Genomic DNA, 23968 nt, shown 5'->3' with positions numbered 1-23968 from the left:
CTCCCCTGGTGAGCCCAATGCCCTTCCTTCAGGCACGTGCACACTTACTTCCAAGCTGGCTTCTGCCCACATTCCAAAATCCTACCTGGATCCCATGACGGCCTCACTAATGTGCCTGGGAAAGAAACAAATACCTTCCTGTACTGGGTGTGGACCAGCTCACTCACATTTGTCTCATTTATCCCAGAGAAGTGGAGGTATTGCCTCACAGATGAAATCAGCCCAGGTCTCCACCTCTTTTTCCAGTAAATGGTGAACCCTTTCTCTCTAGACAAAACAGAAGGAGTGGGCTTACGGAGACCACAGCATCCTTTGCCACTGCAGGCTTGCCCAAGCTAAAGAAGAGAGTCTATGTGTTACTCCGAAAGGAATTTCTCTGCTTCCTGCTGCTTGCCATTCCTGGCCGCTGCAGCCTGCGGTACATCAATGTGTGTGCTCAGCAGGGGAAAAATGCTGCTGACTGAGGTGGTGGTTGGGAGATGAAAAAGGCTGATCCACACAGTGGTTTCTTCTGTCTTCCTCTGAATGCCTTCACTTCAGTAGCTCCTTTCTCGTAACAGCTGGGAAAGATGTAAACAGAAGCCAGGCCCAGCTGAAAATAACTCTACCTATGTCCTGTGTGGAGCCTGCTCCACTCCCCCTACCATTTTTGACTCCTAATGGCAAACTCAGTTGTCCCTTGACACTGAGGTCACAGCCAGAATTTGTGTGTAGGATGGTTGTGCAGGACACACACAGAATACATTTCTTCCACTTCATTGAAAACTCTGATGGCTTTAGCAAACAGGTGGAGCAGGATCACATCTCATCACATGGAATAAGCCACAAGGGGGAGACAAATACCCTTGTGGTGCCATTGTGGGCTCATGCCCTTAAAGCCTAGGTAGGAAAAGGTTTTCTCAGCTCTTGAGAGGTTTCAAGATTTCAGGTGTTTTTCCCTAACCCAAAGTCAGAATCTCAAAAAGCCTCATAAATGAAACATGCAGAAATAAAACGCATGTCAGAAAAACTTCCCTTTTACAGTTTGGAAGCTTTTCATTTCCTTCTTAGATTAAAAAAAAAAAAAAGTTTACTAGTGCTCATTCATAGAATCATTGGAACATGAAACTTTCACCTTTGAAAATATGAACTTTGCAGTTTGGAATCTTATTTTCTTCCCCATCAATGGCTGAATTTAGAGAGATGGTGAAATAGAGTCCTTCCTACAGTATTTGGCTCCTACCAAAAACATGTAATTTGAAAGTTCCTAAGAAATCTCAAGAGACACAAAACTAATTCAATCATAGGATACAATGGCTGCCTTCCATGTCCTCAGTGTCTCTGACATAAGGCAAAAATTAGTCTGGAAAAACATACAAGATTTTTATCTAGAGAAAGAAACTTGAGATTGTGAAGCACAAGAACAAGGATATAGGAAGAACAAGGCTCATGTGTAGCACCCACCTGCTGTAGGTGCCTCTGAGAGATGCCACAACAATTTCAGGGTTCAGAAGGGCTACTGCCACTGTTCAGCCCCATGTGCAGCCCATGAAAAATGTAGGTACATGGAATAGAGTTTTTTAAACACTTATTCCCCACATTTATGTCCCAGAATGCTGAAGTGACCACAAAAAGTAGGGGATGTGTATCTCACTGCCAGGCCACATTAGTGAAGTATTTGAATTCCTGCATGAGCCTAAGGGCTTAAAATGCTTAAACTAAGATCTGGCTGTAAAATAGGACAAACTGGGCCCATAGCATAAACATTTCTCATGTGAGGTAATACCTGACTTTCCAGGTCAGTGGACAAAAGAAATGTGGAGTAAATATCTGTAGCTGTAGGTGAAAAATGCACCCACTATGAATTTGGCCTGAAAAAGGTAGTCAGTGGAAATTATCATATGGGAATGGTATGACATATGGCTGCATGTGATAGACCATTTGTCTGTTCAACTGAAATAAAATACTGATGTGAAAGCATACAAAGATAGGGTATAATGTGAGATAAAAACTACTTTCCTGCTCAACCCTGTGAGACAGAGTAGGGCTACATTAACAGTAGCAAACCACACAGTGCCAGTTCCATTCTCTGGTAACTCTGTCATGGTCCAACCCCAGCCATGCTATCAAACTCTCTGTGCCTCCAAAGTGTCCTATGGGGTATGGCAGCAGACTTATGCTGGTTTCCTTGTTGTACTTGGAAATTGTTTGGAGGCAATGCTGTTTGGCTTGAGCCAGAAAATGCCAGAGATCAGCCTAACAATTTACCTGTACAGGCAACTCAGGGCCATTGTCCTTGCTATGTCATTGCTTTATTTAGTCATATAGATGTAGCTTGAGATGCCAGTGGCAGGGTGACACTTCCCATGTTTCTTCTTTATGTTCAAAGTCCCTTGTGCTCTGCAGCATTAATCAAGATTACTATCTGTACTTTTTAAGAAGTATAAAAAGTAATCAGGGATTTTTTTAAAAAAAGTCTGACTGTGACTGCCTGGTTCTCCATGCTGTGATTTCTATAGCTCTGAGTGCTGAAGAATGGCAAGAAGGAAGGAGTTGGTGATCCATTGCCCAACAACTTTCAGGAGCCTAGAGGATATTTCAAGTGTTCCAGTGGACCATGGTATCCCGTTCCCCGTACCAGGCAGCATCTATGGCTCACTGCTTGTGGCCCTCTTCCCCTCAGCATCTGACACAGCAATGTCAGCCAAGGCCTCACAGGGTCATTGGCAGAGTTACAACAGTATGAGACTTACAATAAAACGTCAGAGCCATTTCTGTGTCAGGCAGAGCATTTCTCACTGAATGTAATAATAAGCCCAGGGCCCACTTCTCATTTCACGCTGGCATAAAGGCATCACTCTCAAATGTGCTACAGAAGGTTGTGAAATCACAACCAAGCCCTTGGAGTCGGGTGTGGTTCTCTTGGGCTTTACCATCAGGATGCACGGCTTCACTTTGTATAAAAGCTGGAGTGAGAACCATGTTCACTTTACCCTTTGGAGACAGAAAAGCACCTGCAGCTGATGGCCTGGTGTGGTTAGGGACCGGCACTGACAGTTGAATGATCAGCTTCAGTGAGACCTAATTACTCCTGTAGTGCCTGTTGCTAAAGGTTGTTTTCCACTGTGAAATTCAGGGAAGTTTTGTTCTGTCCAGAGAAACCCCACGCTGCTCATTTTGAAATCAATGATAAATCAGAGTTTGACCAAAAAAGGGGTCAAGTCTTCCAAGTGAAGAGAGAGCTCTGTTGGCCAGTGTCTTGTGAACCTTAGGGGTCCTTGGAAGAGAAATGGCTTTGAAGACACCAGCATAACTTCATAGGGTATTTGTCTTCCCCTCTACCTCCTTCCTTTATCTTCTGCCACAATTTAGGTGCTACAGTTTATCCAAAGGTAACCCACCAAAAAAAAGTTCCTAGAGAGTTCACCACCCTGTCAACAACTGGTGTTCAATATCTCTCCCTCCACAACAGGTTTACACGGGGAACAGAATTTTCTTATTAGAGAAAAACATATCAAAATGTACCCAATTCAAGTCAGAGGGGAAAGAAAACTGAGGAGTTTCTTCTTAGTTTCCACTGCATCCCACAAAAAATATTTAAACAGTTTTTCAGCATCAGGAGTTGGGGGAATGTATTCACTCTTCTAGCATGCAAAGACAAGAGGTTTCCCTAAAGGCAACACTGCAAAATACTGGCTAAGAAAACACCACACATTAAGGAATTTAAGTTTTCTATGTACACATACCAATCTTTAAAATGTTGCCTGTATTTTAAGATGTGTTAATGAGGACTTACTGGCCAGGGCTGGTAGATAAGTGTGTGAATACAAGCACGCACACGTGCATACACACACATACTATATTATTTTTTTGCTGACCATCTGCTTGTCTGGATATGTCCATATAATTCTCACACCTGAAACTCCAAGGGAATGAGAATAATATCAAATTCTCACACTCTTACATTCCAAATGCTGAGGAGGATGACTGGGGACCCAAAAGCATCCTGTCTGAAATAAAGGAGAAGAAACATTAGAGGTGGAATCAATGATAAAAAGCTTCGTTTCATGCTTAACCCTTTCCACTTGCTTCCGTGACAAGTTCTAACCGCAGCAAGTGTTTGGAGCCCTGAAACATTGGTTTGTGGTTTGTTTACTTTAGGATGTGGGGATTAAGTCATGTTGCTGCTGGGTTTTTTTTGGGTTTTTTGTGTGTGTGTGTGTGTTGTGCTTTATAAAAGCAGTGATAGTATTAAAGGATAATTGTTTTACCACCCTGAAGGATCTTCATGCCCTAAGGCACTGCTGACTTCAGTTAGTAGCACAAATTAATTTATGCTATATCTCCATCTAGTTACTTACTATATTAATTCCTATCCGAAGCTGGAGGTCTCAGCTCCAGTGCTAAATGAAGTTAAAAGTCCATCCATCTAAAGCATCTTAAATTTAACCCTTTGCTTTGCAGTCATTCCTGGTCCTCCCATTGCTCTCAGAGATATCCAGACCTGCAGCAGTTAGGTCCTCTCCAAATTATTGAGTGGTTTTGCTCCCCAAAATCTTGTAATCAGGAGTCTTATTCTTGTCTCTTCCTTATGCCACCTCCAAAACTTGCGTGCTTGCTAAGACTTTGGTCTCTGTCCTCACAGTGCTTTACGTCAAGTGTGTTAGTTTATTTCCATTTGATTTTACAAGCCTCCCTTACAGACTACTAATTCTACCATGAATTAAATCATGCACCTCATCCACAGCACTGATTTTATCACCCCAGCTCAGTAACGCTCTGTAAAATTTAACCCATCCTAAAATGATATGCTGTCTCCTCTTTTGCTAGAAGCAGCGCTGTTGTATTGGTGCTGTCATTCCATCTGTCAATCACCACACTGCTTCAGGCCCTACCTTGTACAACGTTGTCTCGATCCAGCTGTTATTGAACTCTTCCTGTCACAAGCATTTCATCCCTTTTCTCATCAGAACCCCTATCTCCTCCTTTCTCTGGAGACCCTTGAGGATATCCACTCCTCCTTAGGATTTACTTCAGCTGGCTTGGAAGCATAGGCCCTCTTTCCCCATTTTTCTTCATTGTGCTATAATTATAATACAATAATGAATACACACGTGTGTGTTTCAAAGGAATCCATATCACGTGTCTTTAACAGAGCACAGATGTGAATCCTGGCAACTCTCATTGTTCATATTCTCCCATTGTTGTTTGTTGTTTCTTACATTATTTCTGATCTGGTAAACATCAGAGAGGAAGGACTTGTCTGTCATAGTTCTTGGCCACCACAAACTTCCATGGGGCCATGGTATTAATCCACTGAGCGAACTATTCTGCATGCAGTTGGTGATTACATCAACTTATGAGAGAGTAAGTGAACAATAAGGAGCACTGCTGCTTCTCATCTCTATTTCACTATACAGCCCCGACTTGGCCATGCCTGGCAAGGCTGGCATACAACCAGTGCTGCTCTTCAGCTCAGATTTTCAGTAAGATAGTTCCATAAACACAATGACATCATGTCATGACATCATTACTTTCCTGTAGGTTTGAATCAGCTTGCTTGCTTTTACAGGAAATCATACATATTCACTGCTCCTCCAACTTAATTACACTGGGGAAGTGCCACACACATTACTTTCAACATTTAGCTCTCAAGCGCATGAACAACATTCCCATAATCCATTAGGTACCCACCCAGAACAAACTTTGTCATCATACAAGCAAAGGCAGCTAAATAAACAGAAAGGTCAGATTTAGAGTAGAAAAAGCTTGAAAAATTCACAGTATTACTTCTGGGAGAAGGGCAAAACAAAAATTACAGTATCTTGTTCTATGGGGCCTTCTGGTCTGATTGAAAACTGTAGTAATACAATACTGGTGCGAAGAGACCAAAGATATAATGTCTCCACATCCTGCCTCCCCAGATCCTTCCTAATATTATCCATGATGTCATTATGCCCTGGACTATTCATTTTAGCGTTGACTGGAAAGGTTTGCAGGAGAAAGAATACTACTGGAAACTGGAGGTGTATTGTATGAGATGGATAATATGAACTAATGGACAAAACTAAACATGGCAGAAGGAAATCAAAAGAGACATTCTGCATTGTTTATGTACACAAAATCACAGACCTGATATCAGCATCCTTCCTGAGGACCTCAGTGAAACAAAAGAGTAGAAAGTATTTATGGGATAGATCAGGTTTTATCTGATTTCCTCCCTTTAGATCAGTTTATATCCAACTCTGTTCTACTACTCCATCAGCAGTAAATACAGAAAATATTCATATATTTACATGAAGTATTGAAAATCTCATTATTTGTTGGGCAGAGGGTAAAGGGGAAAGTGTCATAGTTTACAGCCATGTGTTTTCAAATAAAGGCTAATGTATGCATACCAGCACTCACTTTTACACACCAGTGGCAAAATACTGATTAACTGCAAAGTGATCTTTGCAGTGACACTACACACAGAGGAGAGCCCTTAAAATGAGGAGCTAAAATGGTACACTTTGGGCCACCAGTGTTGTAAATTGAAATAACTTCATGAGTCTTGCTTCACTCCTACCAAAGATAGCTTTGCAGAGTTCCTGCTCTACTCTTAACAAGCATCTTCCTACACTAAGTTCTAGACGCATATGCAAACCTTGCCATCTCAAGGCTTTTGTGTGACAACATCCGGGAATACATCTATAGGATTTTAATTCAAAGGGTTGCGTTATGCATATGAACTAACGACCAGTGTCTGTTCACTGACTGAGCTAGCTGTGGTGCTACAGTCCCATCCCAAAAGCTGCAGACATCATCTATACCAGCCCTGTCAACAGTTCATGCACATTTTAAAAGCATCAAAGTGGTTTTCCCCATTTTTCCAAGAAAAAAAGAGCCCTTACAATGTATAAACCAACACATAGAAGACATAGACATCATTTCTTTGCATGATTTCAGTAAAAACATGCTTTTCTTATTAAACTCTGGTGCTATACTTTGATTATAAGCATGTTCTTTGCCAGGAAATCTATGACAAAGTATGTGTAAATACTCATCTCAGGGGTCTGCCTTTGTGGTGGCTGTGGTCACTCCCAGAGCTTCTCACCGCATACGTGTGTGAATTGCTTCATAGTGGCATGTATAATACATTCTCCCTTCTTCCTGCTGCCCTATCCATCTGGGTGCTTGCCAGGTATGCTGGCTGGCCACCTTCTTAACAACAGAAATGGGACTCAGGTCCCAAGAAGGTTCTGGTGGAAGCTGGCAGTATCTCCTTTGGCTGCAGTGGAGTTCAGCCCACTTCCACCACTTCATCAAGGGCTTCCTATCTCCATTATTGGGTGGTTGTGGACTCTGGTTGCCTTAGTCCTGTGGACTATTGAGAGCTTTGATTCCACCTAACTGCAGCACAGACTAAGGGCACTCTGTTGTAACTAGATAAACCTGTCATAAAATGCAGCTGAGCGTATGTGCTGCTCTCTCTCATTAGTTCCTTCATAAGGCAGGTTCACGTAGGTGGAAATTCGGTGGGGTTTCAGTGGCCAAAGCGGGCTCCTGGCAAACTGCACATTCAGAGTCTGGATCCGTGTTTCACCCCAAGCCCCTGGCACTATGACCAACCCAAGAGGCTTGTGACTCCAACGCGCTCTGTCACCAGCTGGTCACCCCTCCATGGGATGAGGCCAGGTCTTCCCAAGAAAGCTGAGCTCATGTTTCCAAGAAACGGAGTGAAAGGGAGAGATTTGAGCAGAGCATTGTCATTCCGGTGGTGTCTTCCAGGCCAGCAGTAAACTTGGGTTGTTTATTGGATCCCAAACTTTCTTTGCATGTACACAGGAAAACAGATGCTTCCCACTCCCTTGCCCCATGCTCGAGCCAGGCTCCCTCAGCAAAACCCACAGGTAGGGTACACAAACAGAGCAGCAGAGGCATCGCTTCCTGCCTCTGGCTGCTTTGAGCTGGTGATACAACATTATCTATCCTGCACACTTCTTTGGCCTCCTTGCCAGGGTACCACGCCAGCTCACAGCATGCAGTTTGCTTTTCCTGAGCAGTAGCTGCTGCCTCAGCTCACAAACAGGGAACAGAGGCCGGGTCTTGCAGGAGCTTGTGCTCAAATAATGTGCATGGGGCATGGATGGCAGAGCTGGGAAGTGAGCCAGGTCTCCCAGAGCCTGGGCAGGTGGGTGCCCTATCTACCAGGTTACCTTTCATCTTACAGCATTAAAGGCCTGGCACGGTCCATCCATAGCCCTTTCTTCAGTAAGCCTAAGGTGCAGTCCTCCATTTGATCCATTTATGCCAGCAGCAAATTAAGTTTCAGGCTCTTACGATGAATTAGAGAGGCGAAGAGGAAATAGAGCACAAACTCATGTGCCTGGCCATATGCTTTACTATGGGTCTTCAGGACGGCCACCTATCACAGTCTCTTGCCTCTTCTTCTGAAAAAGCAGATGCTGTTCCCTGTCTGTGCCAGGACTGATTTATCGCATCTGTGTGCCCTTCTGTGGTCCGAAAAGGATCCTTCAGCTTTCTGTCTGAAGAAGGTCCTCACAAGAGACACAAGTTGTCTGAGAACATGTTGCACTCGCTGTTCCCCTCTCCTGTGACATTTCTTTACAGAAGCAGCTGAATAGCAAAACATATCAGTGTTCATTACTAATTTAGTTATTTTTAGCGAGCTGCCACAGATGGAGACTGCAGCACCATTCTATCTTTAGGGTGTAACGCCTGCCTGTCCATACAGACAATTGGCAATTAACACAAGAACAATTTGTTTATCTATTCTCGAACTTAAATAAATAAGAGAGCCATTTATCTGTCAAAATTCAACTCCCTCCCATTGCCAGATCTCCAGGTTAACTGCTTCATGAATAGAGCTCATCACTTCAGGCGTTTGGGTAAAGACAAAAGGGTCTTTTAAAAGAATTCCCATTAAAGAAAATGAAATATGCAATAAAAAATAACAGGTTATCTACTAAAGGGATAACATTTAGATCATAAGAATCAGGAACACAGGACAAGATGACAATAGCAGGGATGTCAAGCAGAGGTTTAGAAATGGACTAACTGGTAGCAGGAGAGGTGTGGAATATATATCCTCATTACTCCTGACATGTGCACTTCCTACCAGTTCCAGACACTCAGCTCTCAGTTGATCGCTCCAAGTGAATCCTTGCACAAGCATGAAACCGGGGAATAGAAGGCAAAGAGGATACTTGCAGTTCTCCAAGTAAAATCCAACATGTTTGCTAAGATGCCCCTGCATGGCTTGGATGGCAGGACCCTGCCCAATGTAAACACCATGCAAGCCAGGGAGAAGGCATCACATAATTTTTTCCATTTTTATTGCTGATTCCAACCCTTCTTTGTTTTCTTTTATTCCCTATACCCACTGCTGAAGCTAGAGAGGAGAGGAAGAGGCTTTATGAATAGATGGTCTTTGTGAGTTGTACCCAAAAGCTGGCCCCAGTTCCCTTCCTCCCTTGCCCCCATCGCTGCTGACGGGAGGGGAATGGGAGCTGCTCATGCTCACTTTAAAGGCTGAAGCTGTCTGTGCAGAAAAAAAAATGAACAACCCTTGTTTTTCTCACAATTCAGATGTTTTCAGCATCTGAAAGTGCTTTCTTACTCAAGCTTGCAGGTACAGCTTTTTTTTACATGTGTGTGAGTGTACACTCATCCATACATATAGGGTGGGAAAAATAACAGGAAAAATAAGATGGTTTTAGAGGTTACTGCTATCAGGTAGCAAAAATGGGTGAGATCTAAGGAATTCTGCCTGGCCTGCATTTCTGATCCCAGTGAAGAGCTATTTGCTTATTGTACTACCACCTGAACAATCTTTATTTGACCTTTTTATCTGCCTGTCATCATCCAGGAAGGGGATAAAAGCCACTAAATAAAAGTAATCTATTTCAAATACAATAGCTGGAAAGAAATAACTAGTAAGGATCTCCTTCTTATGTCTTTCAGCACACAACTCCGAATTTCCCCGTTGTGGTCAAGCTGGGACATGCTCATGCTGGAATGGGGAAGGTAAGTAAAAGAAAAAATATGTATAGCTCAGGAAACATATATGTGCCACAGCATTCCTGTGGTTGTGCACAGTGTGTGGACAGCCGACGAAGGGGTTAAACCTCCCCAGAGCCTATCTGTGTTGCACTGGCTGTTCCTGTGGGAGAAAAGGCCTTTTTCCACTGTCACGCACTTGGAGACAGGCAGTGGTATTGGGTTGGAGGCTGCCTGGGATGCAGGAAGGGGGGTTGCGAAGAGTGGGGGAAAAGCCGGCTGGGCTGAAGTCATTAGGCTCGTCTTTTATATATTTTCTACTCTCCTGAAAGTGGTAATGTTGTTTATTCAAGCACCTGTAATGTGCAGCTACACCCCATAGCTCTCACAATGAGGAGCAGTCGCACTGGTCTTTTTGAGTGCATTATGATGACCTTATTCAATACAACGGCAGCCCTTCAGTTATTTTTTTCCTCCTTGCAAGGAAGAACAAGACCTTACAAAGCAGAGTGGCTGGTTGCCTGCCAAGGAATCCTGAAAAACAGTTCACTCCCCAGAAGGACCTGTTTGTTTTTCCCAGGCTCTCTGGGGTCTTTATTCCCCAAGTGAATTAGCAGCCCCTGTTTCTTGGGGTGGCTGGGCTCCCCTTTCAGTGTGGCATCGCCAGCACATTCCTGCTGCGCTTTAGCCTCCCCTTTCTTGCATATACCTTTAAAAATCATCTCTTATCTGTCTAAAACTGGATTTGTTCAGAAGTAGGATATTCTGATGTATCAGAATGGGTGGTACATGAACTGTGTAATTGATACCTTGTCACGATACTTCCCTAGAGCAGACAGACCATCTCCCAGCCTCACACTTTGCCTGAAAATTATATATATAGGTATGCCAAACTTAAACTTGGTACATCTTGTTTGCTTGGGCTCTGGAAACGGAAGCCCTTTCTGGCTTCCTGGATTGCACATGGAAGCTCTCATAACCGTTCTTGCAATGTTCCTCTGTCTGGATGGTAGCTGCTGGAGAGGAAGTGGGTTCAGATCCCTGGCCAGTGGTGGAGTTGGCTTTCAGCATCAAAGAACAAACATTTAAATAAGCAGGAAATGTTTGTTAAAATATTGGTGCTACATATGTTAAACAGGCAAAGGTGTCGTTGAATCAGAGTACATGCAGACAAACCTAGAGCTGCTTGTAGAGCGAGCCACTGAACATGTCCCTAGGAAGGATTTCATTAGCAAAATTCAACCAGGACAAACCAGGAGGAAGAAACCTCTCCCTGAGGAAAGGTTTCAAGTTCCTTGAGACCCTGCAATCCTGGATCTCTCTGACTGCTCTGTAATTTCACTGGTAATGTAGGGAGGGCTTCTTTTGTCTTTCCTGTGCACAAAGACTACAGAAATTATAGCAGAATTAGAGAAAAGTACCCCAATCTTAACAGTGTTTCCAGACAAATCTCTCAGCTGAGTATTTAGCTATTGTCTTCTGTACCAAACACCAGATCTTCTTCCACCTCGTACTTTCCCTCCCATTTTATTCTTTAATTATGTTGATTTTTGCTGTCACAAGTTACAGGGGAAGAGAGTTTCTATTCAAACTTCAGGCACAATTGTACACAGTGGTACAAGGCGGGTACGTGGAAGTCATTCCAGATGAAGATAGGCCAACAGCCAGCATCTTAGAAGAAAGAATTGATCCAAGGCCAAGTTTACTTAAGTCCATTATGAAATTAGGGACTACTAGCGAAGTCTGGATGTGTGTTTGGGCACAGAGTTTCAACACTGCTCTATTCTGCAGATGGGGAAGGTAAAGGAAGGAAGGGTTGTTGACCTTATGGTTTTAGTTTGGGCCCTTCTCCAGCCACAAGCAGTCTGAAAGAAAGTTGAGACTGATTAAATTAGTCTTCTTGAAGTTGCACTGCACTTCATTACATAGAGCAAAAAGAGAAGAGAGAAAGTGAAAATAAAAATAAAGAACAAGTCAGTTAATTTAAAAGACAAGTAACAGGAATTTGTTTCATGTTGTTTTTAAGGTAATATGGTTCAAGCCCAAGTGGGATTGACAGAAACCCCAGAAAATGTCAGGAGAAATACAGATAAGCAGAACTATGGATATACTAGAAAAGTAACACCTATAGGTAAAAAAAAATCAAACCAATTAAGTAATTCAGAAAAAGAAGGTTTCCAGGAGACATAATGTTGGTTTTAACAATCATAATATAAAAGCAATAACCAGTGATGACATGGAGATTACAGAGAGCTAAAGAATTTCTTTGCATCAGTCTTCAGAAGTAGAGATGATAGCAGGAAATAGCAGGTCTTTAGCTGTAAAATATACGCAATATGAAATGAGAGAGATTTGCTTTTGGTTTAGATCAGCGTAAGTAAATAAATGTTAATAAAGTACCTGCATCAGGTCATGTTTTGTATAAAAGCAGTGACTGAAGAAACAAAGGATAAAATAACCAACCTATTGGCCAAAGTACACATGTCAGTATTAAAAATAGTACTTACTGCAACAAACGATGCCAAGCTAGTGAGCCATGTATTTGTACCTGTAATGGGTGCTTCAAAGGATGTGAGCATTCAGATTACAATCTCATTACCAACAGAAATTGTCAAGGAAGTACTTCCATTTTTCTTGTTATTAATGATAAAATCACATGTAATGGGAGGCACCAAGACTTAAAAGAATGAGCAAAGATGGGAAGTCCAGACACTGTTATTCTTTAATTGTACTGAGGCAGTGGCCAGGAGCCAGAAAAGCTCTGGACACAGAAAAAGCCTCTTCCCCAGAGTTCCACCATTGACTTGTAGGGAGACTTGTGCCATTTCACAGTTCTTCAGTTTCTCTGTCTTACAGACCAGAGGAATTATAATGATTACCTGATAGTTATTGCTAATTCATTTTCATAAGGCACTGTAAGAAGTGCTGAGTGTTTATTATTTTGCAATAATGGCTAGAAAGAGCATAATTATAATAGTCAGACTTTCATTTTCACATACTCTTTGTTTTCACAACATTTTCATAAAAGTCACTCAACACATTTTTCAGTTAGAGGGTTGAACAGAGAATCCTCAAAGCTAAAATGAAAAATAACCATGTTAGGACTTGTAAGACACAGGCTCTATTGACTGTCTTTAGCTTGAACAGTTAGTATTCAAGGTCAGAACCAAAAAGGGGTGGCAGTATACCATTAGTGATAAAAATGCTCTTGCCAAGTGCATGTAAGGTGCACATGGGGATGAAGAAAAAAAGAATTGCAATAAAAGGCATATTTTGAAATTTCCATTGAGAAATCCAGAAACAACAGCCTCTCTGTTGACTCGAACAGAGATACCAGGAATAGGCTTCACCCAGAGAGACAAAGGGGCCCCAGACAATCTTCTCGTCTAAAAACAGGACATATCCCCCTCAGCCCCTCCCATGACCTTCATTATCCTCCTTACAAAATTTGAAATCACTTCATATTTCACTGGCACTGGATGATCGTAACAAGTGCTCTGTGTGCTGCTGGTCTGATATGGTATTGTTACAAATACAATAGCTGTAGAAATGCTGCTCAGACAATGATTTACAATGGAGGCAGCAGAGAAGGGCCTTTCTCATGTTGTATTTAAGTTGCCCAGGTTTATGTGGTCAAAAATACTCAAGGAGCCTTCCAGGGAAACCATGGGTGGACACTGAGATGAGATGTCCTTCCCTGTGCAGAATTGAACTACTCTTCGCCCAGCGGTTCCTAAAGGTCAAGGCATTTTTAAGCATTGCACATTTAAGCTTGAGCCTGACTACCCCAGAAGTGATTGGGGGTCTCTGTTGCGTTGGGTGAGCACCACAGTGAGAAAGGAATAACACTCCTTCCTGACTCCAGATCTCATAATGCCAGAGCCCCTGGAAAGAATAAAGCTCTGAGTGTACTAATATCTGCCATTTGTGTGCTAACATGACCCTAAACTGCCCTAGGAACAGAGCCCAGCACTGCAAATTCTCTCAAAGAGCCTCTTCACCTCTTCCTGATCAGATCATGAGAAGGAAACAACTGCCAGATCTGTGAAGAGCGGAAAACCAGTATCTGTTCATGTGGCTTTATATATATTTATATGAATTTAATAAATGTATATATATTTTGCTACTCTTACTTTATTTTTAGACCTCTCTTACTAGGTGAGTTTAAGAGTCGCCTCCTGTCCCCTTCTGCCCCATAATTATGAAAACACCTCCCCAGTACAAATCCTGGCTCAGATGAATTTATTACATTGTAGAAGAAAAACTTGTTGTTCATAATAATGTGGTCAGAGTTATTTTCGCTCTTACTGGATGGGAAAGACTTCTTTACTTTTTTTTTCCCCTGGTATAAATATAGCACAAGCTAAACAGAGCCACTCTATAATGTAAAAATACTGCAGGCTTTTTATCAGGAAGGACAGCTCGTCACCTTGTCTCTCTTGGGACTGGAAATAGAATGTTCCAAAAGTGAGAGCTTTGAAAATCCAGTGTGCTAAAGAGGAAAGGAAGGGGAAAGGGCTGCCTCGGTTTGTCAAGGAACAAATATTTTCTTTTACAGAGGACAAATAATGACTTGACATGTAACATTCACAACAGAGCAGCCCAATCGCTGCGTTCCCACTGACTCATGAGTGAGGAGGTACCACCCATCTTGAAAATAGCAAAAGCATCCTCATTTCTTGCAGACCAGTCTGGAACCTTTTGCTGGGCACAGAAAACAGTGAATGATCCAGGCTACCAGGGACTAAAGCTGCCAAAACCTGGGGCTGAGAGAAGCTCTCCGTTAGGAAGTTGGTAGGGATTATAAAGTTTAATGCATTAAAGGCAGCATAACATGTGGAGAACTTCAGTGTGAGGATAATAATGAAATGCAGACATTGTTTTGTCTTTATTATTTTGAGGTGAGTCCAAGTTAGGCCTAACTGAATGTGTGTCAGTTGGATGAGGTATTTTCTGAGATGGGGAGTATAATTTGGGGTAGAGGGAAGGAGAGACTCGGGAAACTCTCTGTACAGAGCCATTCCTGAAGATCTGCTGTCTCAAAATGGCGAAGTCGCTACAGAAAGGCTAAGTGCAGGTCAAGATGGATGAAAAATCACAAGCTCTGTGAGGCCTTGCCAGTTCCTCTGGAGGAAAAGACTCAGACATTTTCACAAGCCTACCAAGGCTCGGTCAAACACCACGTTGCCAAACCTGGCCCTGGCTCAGCCTTGGACACTTACCTCCCAGCTGAACCTGCCTCTAACCCCAGTTTGGACACAGAAACCACTTCTGCAAGTCATCTCTAAAGTGGTGTGGGTTTAACCTGTGAGGCAGATTTAGCTCTGAATGACACTCAGAGAGGCAAGGCTAGGGCAGCCCTAGCAGACTACTATAATTATGCCACTTTGGCAGACTATTTTTTCATGTGGCCATGTAACTAAGGAAGGCAAAATGGGACTGTGAGGCAATACCTTGCAGTGCTTAGGCTAGAGATGAGAAAGGAGAGCTGTAGCCATGGGACCCTGGTGTCCAGGAACATCTGGGATATATGTGAGACAGTAGATTTGGGAACTGTGAGACAGAGAAAGTAGAAGTTTCTGCCCAGGTCTATCACTGCAGGAAGCTGTGCTCACACACATCTCAGGGGTGGTTCAGGCTGCCTGGGAAATATCCACAGTGGGTTTTTAACAATGTCAGGACCCATTCTCCAAAATCCTGTCTTGCAGGAAGACCTCAAAAGCACATCCAGAGCAGGGATGAGACAGAAATGTTTGTTCATGATCTGTTCCTCAGACCACTCTCCAGCCAAAGGCAGGAAGATCAGTGCCTCTTGGGCAGGCTGAGGATGGAAATGAGCACCAGCTGCAGGTCACAAAGTTTCATCCTCTGAGATGCCACCACTGGGCAAATGGACAGTCACATCTGTGTGAGCATGTCCCCAGGGGTCCAGCCAGACTCCCCTCTCCACTGCAGCGACAGGGAGTGTGCTAAGGCACGGCCGGTGCCTGAGTCACAGAAGAGAGCCAGAAGGGAGGAAGGGACTCTCCTGGGGAACTTTCTTCCTCAGAAAAGGCATTTGTCAATGCACTGGCCCAAACTCTTCACGACAGGTCACTAAAATGCTACGGCAAACAGCAGCTGATGGTTCCAAAATGAGTCTATTGCTGCTCAAACAACCAGCACAGCTAAGCAAACAGGCCACCAGGGCAGGGGCTGTGTTTGCACTCACTGTTTGCACTCCTCTATGCACCTAATGGGATATTGCATTTATCCTAAGAAGGGTGCAAAAGAGAGGGAGAGAGAGAGAGAGAGAGAGAAATGGCTTCCTGTTGATCTCTTTCCAACTTCTTTTCTCAGTTTTATGCATTGGCCAACCTGCCATTTTAGAAGACAGATGTATCTCTTATTAGGTAAATTGTTAACTGTTTGCTCTAGAATTATTTTTAATAGTCCCTTCTTAAATAATGCCCTCTGGCGTCACAGTATATCCACCCTGGCTTTGGTTATCTCTAGGGTTTTTTCTCCTGTTAGGAGAATGGATATTTTATTGACATGTAAAAGGGTTACAAGGCAGGAGGAAATGAATTATACAAAATTTAAAAGTAGAAAGCTAATAAAATGGTGGACTTGATAGATAAGCCAGGAAAATAAATCTAATTTGACTGTAACTCGAGTGCTTCCTGTTTATGAAGTCATAACTATATGCTGGACTAAACCAGCGTTAACCCAGGACACGGCTGTTATTTTGTCAAATTTGGCCAGCTCTAACAATTAACAAACAGTGGCTCAGATTTCAGCATTGGTGTGGTGATTATTTTGATGCCTGGTGGGAAAAAGAGCCATGATCTCCTAAAAGGGGTCCTCTGTGAGGTGCTTTCTCTGAAAAGTCCGTGGAAAGGAGTCTGGCACAAGCCAGGGAAGATGGCAGAGCTGTTTCCAGGGGGCTGTGTGGTGGTATAGCACTGTGGGAGTCATCATCTTTGTTTTTCATGTCTTACTTTGTGTCCTTGGTGAGTCCCCTCACTCTTTAACTATTTACCCAGCCAAAAATCCTCAGGCTCATTGGAAAAAACACCTCTTGCTTTCCTTCTCTCCCCACAGGGACAGGGTGATGTAGAGGAGGAAGAAATGGTCCCTTCCATTCCATAGCATAATGAAGTTTTGAGGAAAAATCCCATTTAACAAGTTAAGCATATAGCTCTTTCCTAGCAATAACAATACAGTCTAATTCCAGTATGGAGAGGGAAGCGGCATCCCTTCCTCTGCCTCTGGGACAAATGTTCCTGGGCTGGGAATGCAAACGTTTCAGCCAGGGCTCAAAGACATCTGTCGCAGAAGCACAGCGCTTTGTTTCAGATCCCACAGGAGTCCTTGTTCCAAGTAGGTCATCATACAATGGCTTTTGCCTTTTCCCATTGCCAAATGGGTCCAGGAGAATATGTCGCAACACTGTGCGTCACCTGCCCATATAGTACCTCCTGTGATCATCTCATTTGGGTGGGACTCCCTTGCTTGATGTCATTCAGCCCAGCACTTATCTGTGCAACAGAAATACCTGGCCCTGACACAGCCTGCATTGTTCCTCCGGTATTCTGTAAGAATGTGATGCCCAGGCTGGGGGCTTCTGCCATGTGAGGTGCTCCCCTCTCCTGTTCCCCCACAGCCTCTGGGGCTCTCCTACCACCTCAAGCTTCCCTGCCATGCCAGGACCACACAGATCTGCTCAGACATAGAGGGGAACACCACAGCCCAGAGCAAGGTTGCTCCTCCTTGATGAAGTGCAATGATTGCCTTTACATTTCCTCTTTGGGTTTGTTATTTCCTTTTTTTCTTTTCTACGTTCCCACCCCACAGACTCTTGTCGTCTTCCTCTGCTCTTTTCTCAGTGGTCCTTGAACAGCAAGAGCACAGTCTTCACCACAGCAAGGGGGTATTTGGCATTCAGCAAAAAGAGAAGCAACGACCAGGTCTTTTTTCCTCTTATTCAGATATCTAAAAATGGTCACAGGTCAAACTAGTTGCACTTTTCACCTTCCCCACAGTCTGCCCAGTTCTCAAGAGCTTTTCTGGATCAGGATGTGGCTGCATTTTTGGCTTATAATGTGGCTGGTGCTTACACAAAACCATCTAAACAGAGTAAAGCAGGTTAGCAACAAGCTTGTCCTCTGTTCTCTAGTGAAGATGGCTCCTGCCCTCTCATGGTTGAAAGCAGATATGTAAAACCACTTGTTTGTTCTTTGCGAAGAAACATGAAATACCATTGCATGTGTTTCCTTCAGCCGGCTCCACATAGTCTGGCATCACCCTCCTTTAACACACGCACTGACGCAACTGGGAAACTCTTCTAGGGCAGAGACCAACCAGTTGTCACGAGCGAGTAGACACTTAGCAAAGCAGGGTTGCAATTCCCAACTGTGGTCTTGAAGTGTTACCAAACTACAAAGTGAAGATAATACGTAAAGAAAGTCATTCAGTTTCTCACCCTTTTCATACAGTGTTGGTCTTTTTTCCACCAATTAACCCACCCTTCCTGCATCCATCCGGCTCTAAGGAACAAGACTTGCACGGATTTCTCTGATGCAGGAAACAAGTTTTTGCTAATAGACTAAAGGCCAGGGTTGATTGTGTGGATGAGGTGAAGTTGTCCACTATGTTCTCATTACCTTCTTGTTCAGTTTTCCTCTCCCAAATCAATGAGCTTATGCGGAGATTTGATCATATCATTAGAGCTTCTACTGGTTTGGTCCTTCTTTCTTCAATTTTTTCTTTTTTTTTTATGAGATACAGAGCATTTTTCATAACTGAATACAGATCTGTGAAAAGCCAGCTTCCCATACAAACTCCAGCTCATAGGCCACTGCCCTCTCATTTCCAAGTGCAACTCAAGTCTAACACCCAACCAGCTGTCCCACACATGTGTCCATGGCATTGCATTCACACAAATCTCCTCCAAAATCACAGGTTCCCCCAGGGACATGTTTTTGCTTCACAGCTTGCTTCCAGCCAGGAGACCTGCACTGCTCTTCAGAGAAAGTCTGGAGGGTGGTAATGTGAAATGCCAGGGAACTGAATCCTAGAAGTGGCAGACAACCAGCTCTCTTGTTGATTTTCTGGCATTGGTTTCTATTTCCTGACCACCCAAAATACTGTTTTCATCCATCCCAACATGGGAAATAGCAGTTCCAATGCTTGAATGAAGTAATGCCCCTTAAGAGATCAAATGTTTTTCTGAAGCATCATAAAAGCAATGAGCATTAGTAAGAGCCATCTGGGCGAAGGTCTAGCTGACTTGCCGGTGCCAGGTTTACCAGGGCTTGTGCATGAGGAAGGAGAAAGGCGTTGATTTGCTCTGTGTTGGGTTGGTCTGGGGAACTCCACTCTTTAAGTCACACAATCCCTGTTCTGTCCTCAGCTCTGTCTGTGTGGGTTTTAACTGACGTTGTGCTATTCAGGTATGGAGATGACTGTTGCTAACAGAGTATTCCTGTTCTTTTTGCTCTTGTCACTTTTTCACTGCATTTTGGCAACCAAGGTCAAAGTTGAGAACCAGCACGACTTCCGGGACATGGCCAGCATAGTAGCCATGGCAAAAACCTATGCCACCACCGAGCCATTCATTGACTCCAAGTATGACATCCGAATCCAGAAAATTGGCAGCAACTACAAGGCTTACATGTGAGTGCACGGCTATGCTGGAGTGAGACGGGGGGAGCTGTGGAAGTGATTCAGTCAGTGTCTGCTCTGGGCAGGAGTAGGAAGCTGACTTAATTTCCTTGAAGAATAGCCCTGTTGTTCTCCTCCCACCTCTGAACCCAGATACCTCATCCACCGGTCATCTTCTCCGTTACTCACTGTCAGCTCATTGTATCTGCAAGGTAAACGTCTCTCTACCTGTTTCTGAGATTCAGTTAGTTCCCACTATAACAACTGTGCTTTGCCATCACCTATCACCTCCTCCCTCCTGTTGTCAAAGGGCTCATCTTTCCCAGCAAAATCCTCCAGCTCCCAGCACCCTCCAGTGTGAACTGAACCCACTCCCTTCCCACCTTGGAGAAACAATGAAAAGATTGAGCCAGCTGTAACTCATGGAGTGCCACAGTGTCCAACACCTCATCCTCTCCCCAGCTGGAGATCACAGCACAACAATCACACGAGGACACGAGAAGCACACAGCACTGGGTACAAACAGACTCAGCCTGGCCAGCATGCAGGGTTTCTGTGGGCTTTCTGCATGTGTGCTTGAAGCATACAAAGCAGGGAAAGGAGAAAGAGAGAAATTTCAGTGCGTTCCCCAAAGCTCCTCCACTGCCCTGTGGGGTAGTGAGGGAAGTGGCATGAAGGCAACCCTCAACGCTGGTATGTTTGAAAATATTAAAAAGTGCTCAGCCAAACTTCAGTAGTCATCAAGCTCAATTAAAGATGTAACCACATGAGTCAGTCAAACACCTGTTTCTTCTTACTGAAAGAGAAAGCCTAATAGCACAGCTTCTCCAGAAGCTCCTTATCCAGCCACAAAATTCTGGACAAGTAGACAGCTCCAGCAGTAAATTCTTCAGGTCACCAGATAAATAAATTTCATATGTTATCTAACACTCACAACACTGTGAGCTTCGGGTCCGTGTTTACAAACCCCCAGGCCATAGTTCTGACAAAACATAGTTAAATAAGATAATCAAATATACACGATCACATATTTTTCAGCCATAGCTGCCTAAAATTCCTGGTTGGATTCCTAGCACAGAGGTATTTAACTAAACTAGATGATGACTGAGTCACATTCTTCATGGGAAGGACTTGTGGGACACCGGACTACTTCACATGAACTCAATGAGAGAAAATTTGTTTTGAATCTGATCAGGTCAACAATAGCACAGTTGCCTAATATTACATTAACATCTCAGGGAGTCTGGCTCAAATTGGCCAAAGGAAGGAAGGTTTAAAATATCAATTAAAATTCCTTGTTCCTGCCAACCTACCCAGCCTTGGCTCCAGAGCCTGCTCCCAGCCTGCGTCTACGTGAAACAAAGACCCGGTTAGCCTGACCATATCCTCTCCCTGTTTATTATTCGCACTCACCACGCACTCATCCAGACTGGGATCACAAATAATACCAGATGATTGAGGAAAGAAAGCAGTCACACTAAGAGCTAATCCCATTTGGGAATATAGCTGCATAAACAATTGTTTGCTAAATGAAAAATGTTTTCACATGAAAACAGCCATGAACGGGAAATACGTTAATGAGAAATGAAGCTAATTAGCAAAGAAAGCAAACACCAAAGTTCACCCAGTGCCTTGCTAACCCAGGAGGTTGACTTATATTGAGAGAGCCATTTATGGACGTGAGCTTGGGAGAGCAGTAGTCAGTCTCTTTGGGGGCTGTTCTTTCTGTCCCAGCATCAGACAGAATAGAAGGTTATTTCTATGGTATAAATAAGTCCCTACTATGTCCAAGGACAGAGGTAAAAGCACGCAAAATATCAGAGCTCTCACCGGTGTCTCAAATAGAGGACTCAAAATCATTAGTCATGCTAGCAAATCTCAGACTTAAAGGCAATTACAGCATCTGCAGTAGCGTCACACTAAGTGAATTGCTTTGATCTGTGAGCCATGGGATCTACCCAGTATTTTTATACCTTCACCCACACATACAGATTTTAAAATCCCCCTTCCTTCTGAGAAAAGACTGCGTACCGAAATTCTCCATAATATGTTTACTTTGCACCAAGCATCTGCCAGAGGGAGGATGCTACAGGGTGACTCATGCATTCCTCCCCGCCCCAGATGTTCAATGCACTTCCTTCCAGCCCATGACCCAAGGCTTGAGTTCAGTTTCCCATTGACTTCAGTGTAGTGACTCCAGATTCACACTACTAACAAACACCTACTTAGCCCATGCCTTGGGGCAGTCTCAAAACAGCAGATAAGCAGCATGTGATACATGCCTAAAATTCCACCAAATCTATTTGACTGTCATTGTAATACTGGCAAAGAGAAGACTTGAATGCTAGTCACGTGGCAGGGGAAATTGAGGCAGAAATTAATCTTCCACCCTCATCACAACTGAGAGCAAAGAGAGGGATTGTTTCCAGTTAAAATTTGTGAAATGTTGTTCACTTTGAATGAGGCTAGCAGCTGCTGGCTTTCAAGGGTGGGATATTCCTTGCCACCAGCTCTTAGTAAGAGGGTAATATCCTTTCCTTTCTAGTTTCATGAGTGTGACTTCTGATCTTGTCACCTCAAATGCAGTTCAATGTGCTCTACAGGGGATACAAACCAACTGTGTCTAAACCAGAGCTACTTTTAGACTGAAATGGCTCAGCTTGGAGATGGTAAGTACAGGACACCAACAGCCCATGATCTGCTAGTTGATCCACTTATCCTAAGCAGTGCTGAAGGTGTCACAGATCTGATCAACCAATCCCTAAAAGCCTGGGGTCCTTTCCTTTAAGATACTGACTGTACACTGCCTCCCTGATGTTTAGGATGATTGGAAGTACTTTGACTTTCAGTCCCTGAGAGAAATGGGATTTGAGCCAGGGCATCCTTAGGGAGATATTTTTGTCTTTAGTCTCGTTTTCCACTTCGGGTTGAACACTAAAAGAGAAAGAAAAAAGAAGAAGAATTTCATGGCACACTTCACACCTGAACTGCTCAGACATATTTAGAAAGGAGTGATCTCGACAGAGGCTGTGGTGTAGGAACTTGGTGACTGGTCCAGAGGGCTTCAAATGAAGCTTTTCAATTTAAAAACAGGAAAGTTGCCTAACAGGAAAGTTAGGGTGGAGATGGGTGAGCATAAACAAATCAAACCCATCAGCCCAATGGCTAGAGAAGAATTCTTATTTTGGGAGCTTTCCCATACCAAATTTCCTTCTAAAACTGTATAGCTGTGGTTTGGTTTTCTTAGGGATAACACAGTTGCTTACATTTGGTATGCCAGGTGCATTTTCTGAACTAATGTCCAATCTTGTCACTAATGAGACTCCGGGAGTTCTCATCAGTACTAATGGGATTCTGGATGCCATCTGCCACTGCAGGGCAATTTTCTGATCCTAAATGTTAATAAAGAATGGTTCTTCTTATTGCAGAACTGAAAGACATAATCCTAAGAATCCCATGTCAAAAGAAAAAGAGAGTCTGAGGGTTGAACACAGACCTTACAGGCCATCAAAGGGCTCATAACAGTCAACGCTTGAGGAGAAATACATTCTTTTGTTCAGAAAGTAGGGCAGGAAGATGGATGTTGGGTGAAGGGAACAAGGGACAAGAGCCAACTATATGGAAACACAGTTATGCAACAGAGTAGCTATGCTCTTCCACTCTTCTCCCTCCTCCCCACCCCCAACCCCTTTAAATATGGTTACAAAAACCATTAAAGTTTCACAGCAACTATGCATACCATGTATGAAGATAAATGGAACAGGACTCCAAGCTGTCCCTCACCATAGTACAGGGGAACCCTAGGAAGTCAACTATAATAATCCAGGTTCATAGTGTAGCAGGACACCAGGACATCACTGCTTCACGTAGTTTTGCAAGTTTCCACATCATGCTGAAAAAGTGAGAGAACTGGCAGCAAGGTTCCCACAACCTCATGTTGGACCGCACCTCATACTCTCCTAATAAATCTCTATCTAAATCTTCTTCAGCATGGAGATGCTCCCTGGATGTATCCTGTCAGCTTGTTGACTTGTCCTAGCTTGTACACTATGTATACTGTACATAGTTGAGCACTGTTCCAGGCAGATGGACAGTGTTGTCACAGCAGGCTGTCCAAGATCTGCCTTGTGCCTAAGGTCAAGAAAAGAGAAATTTTCATCCCTTGGTGGATGACGGTGAATCCCAGGATTTTCCAGCAACAGTACATTTTTCTGGAAATTAACTATCAGTTGCAGCTAATGCAAATCCAACAATTTTGCATTTATAAATTCTCCCAGTCCAGACACAGTGAGCCATGGACAGGTCAATGAAAAGTCAGTGAAAAGAGAGTATAATCATATAG

The 23968-nt window shown here is 43.4% G+C and overlaps 1 protein-coding gene across 3 annotated transcripts in view; it reads left to right on the top strand.

Moving 5' to 3' along the window:
* The window catches only part of SYN3 (synapsin III), a 199132-nt gene that overhangs the window by 154778 nt on the left and 20386 nt on the right, over window positions 1–23968 (top strand). For all 3 annotated transcript variants that reach the window (XM_014963577.1, XM_014963576.1, XM_014963575.1), the window contains 2 exons: window positions 9946–10008; window positions 19496–19638. In XM_014963577.1, coding sequence (XP_014819063.1) covers window positions 9946–10008; window positions 19496–19638 — 206 coding nt within the window. The remainder of the gene's footprint in view (window positions 1–9945; window positions 10009–19495; window positions 19639–23968) is intronic.

Source organism: Calidris pugnax, unplaced genomic scaffold (assembly GCF_001431845.1).
Source record: "Calidris pugnax isolate Ruff unplaced genomic scaffold, ASM143184v1 scaffold44, whole genome shotgun sequence".
Taxonomy (NCBI): Eukaryota; Metazoa; Chordata; class Aves; order Charadriiformes; family Scolopacidae; genus Calidris; species Calidris pugnax.
The sequence above is the reverse complement of the archived record's forward strand: the minus strand, read 5'-3'. Positions and strand labels throughout refer to the sequence as shown.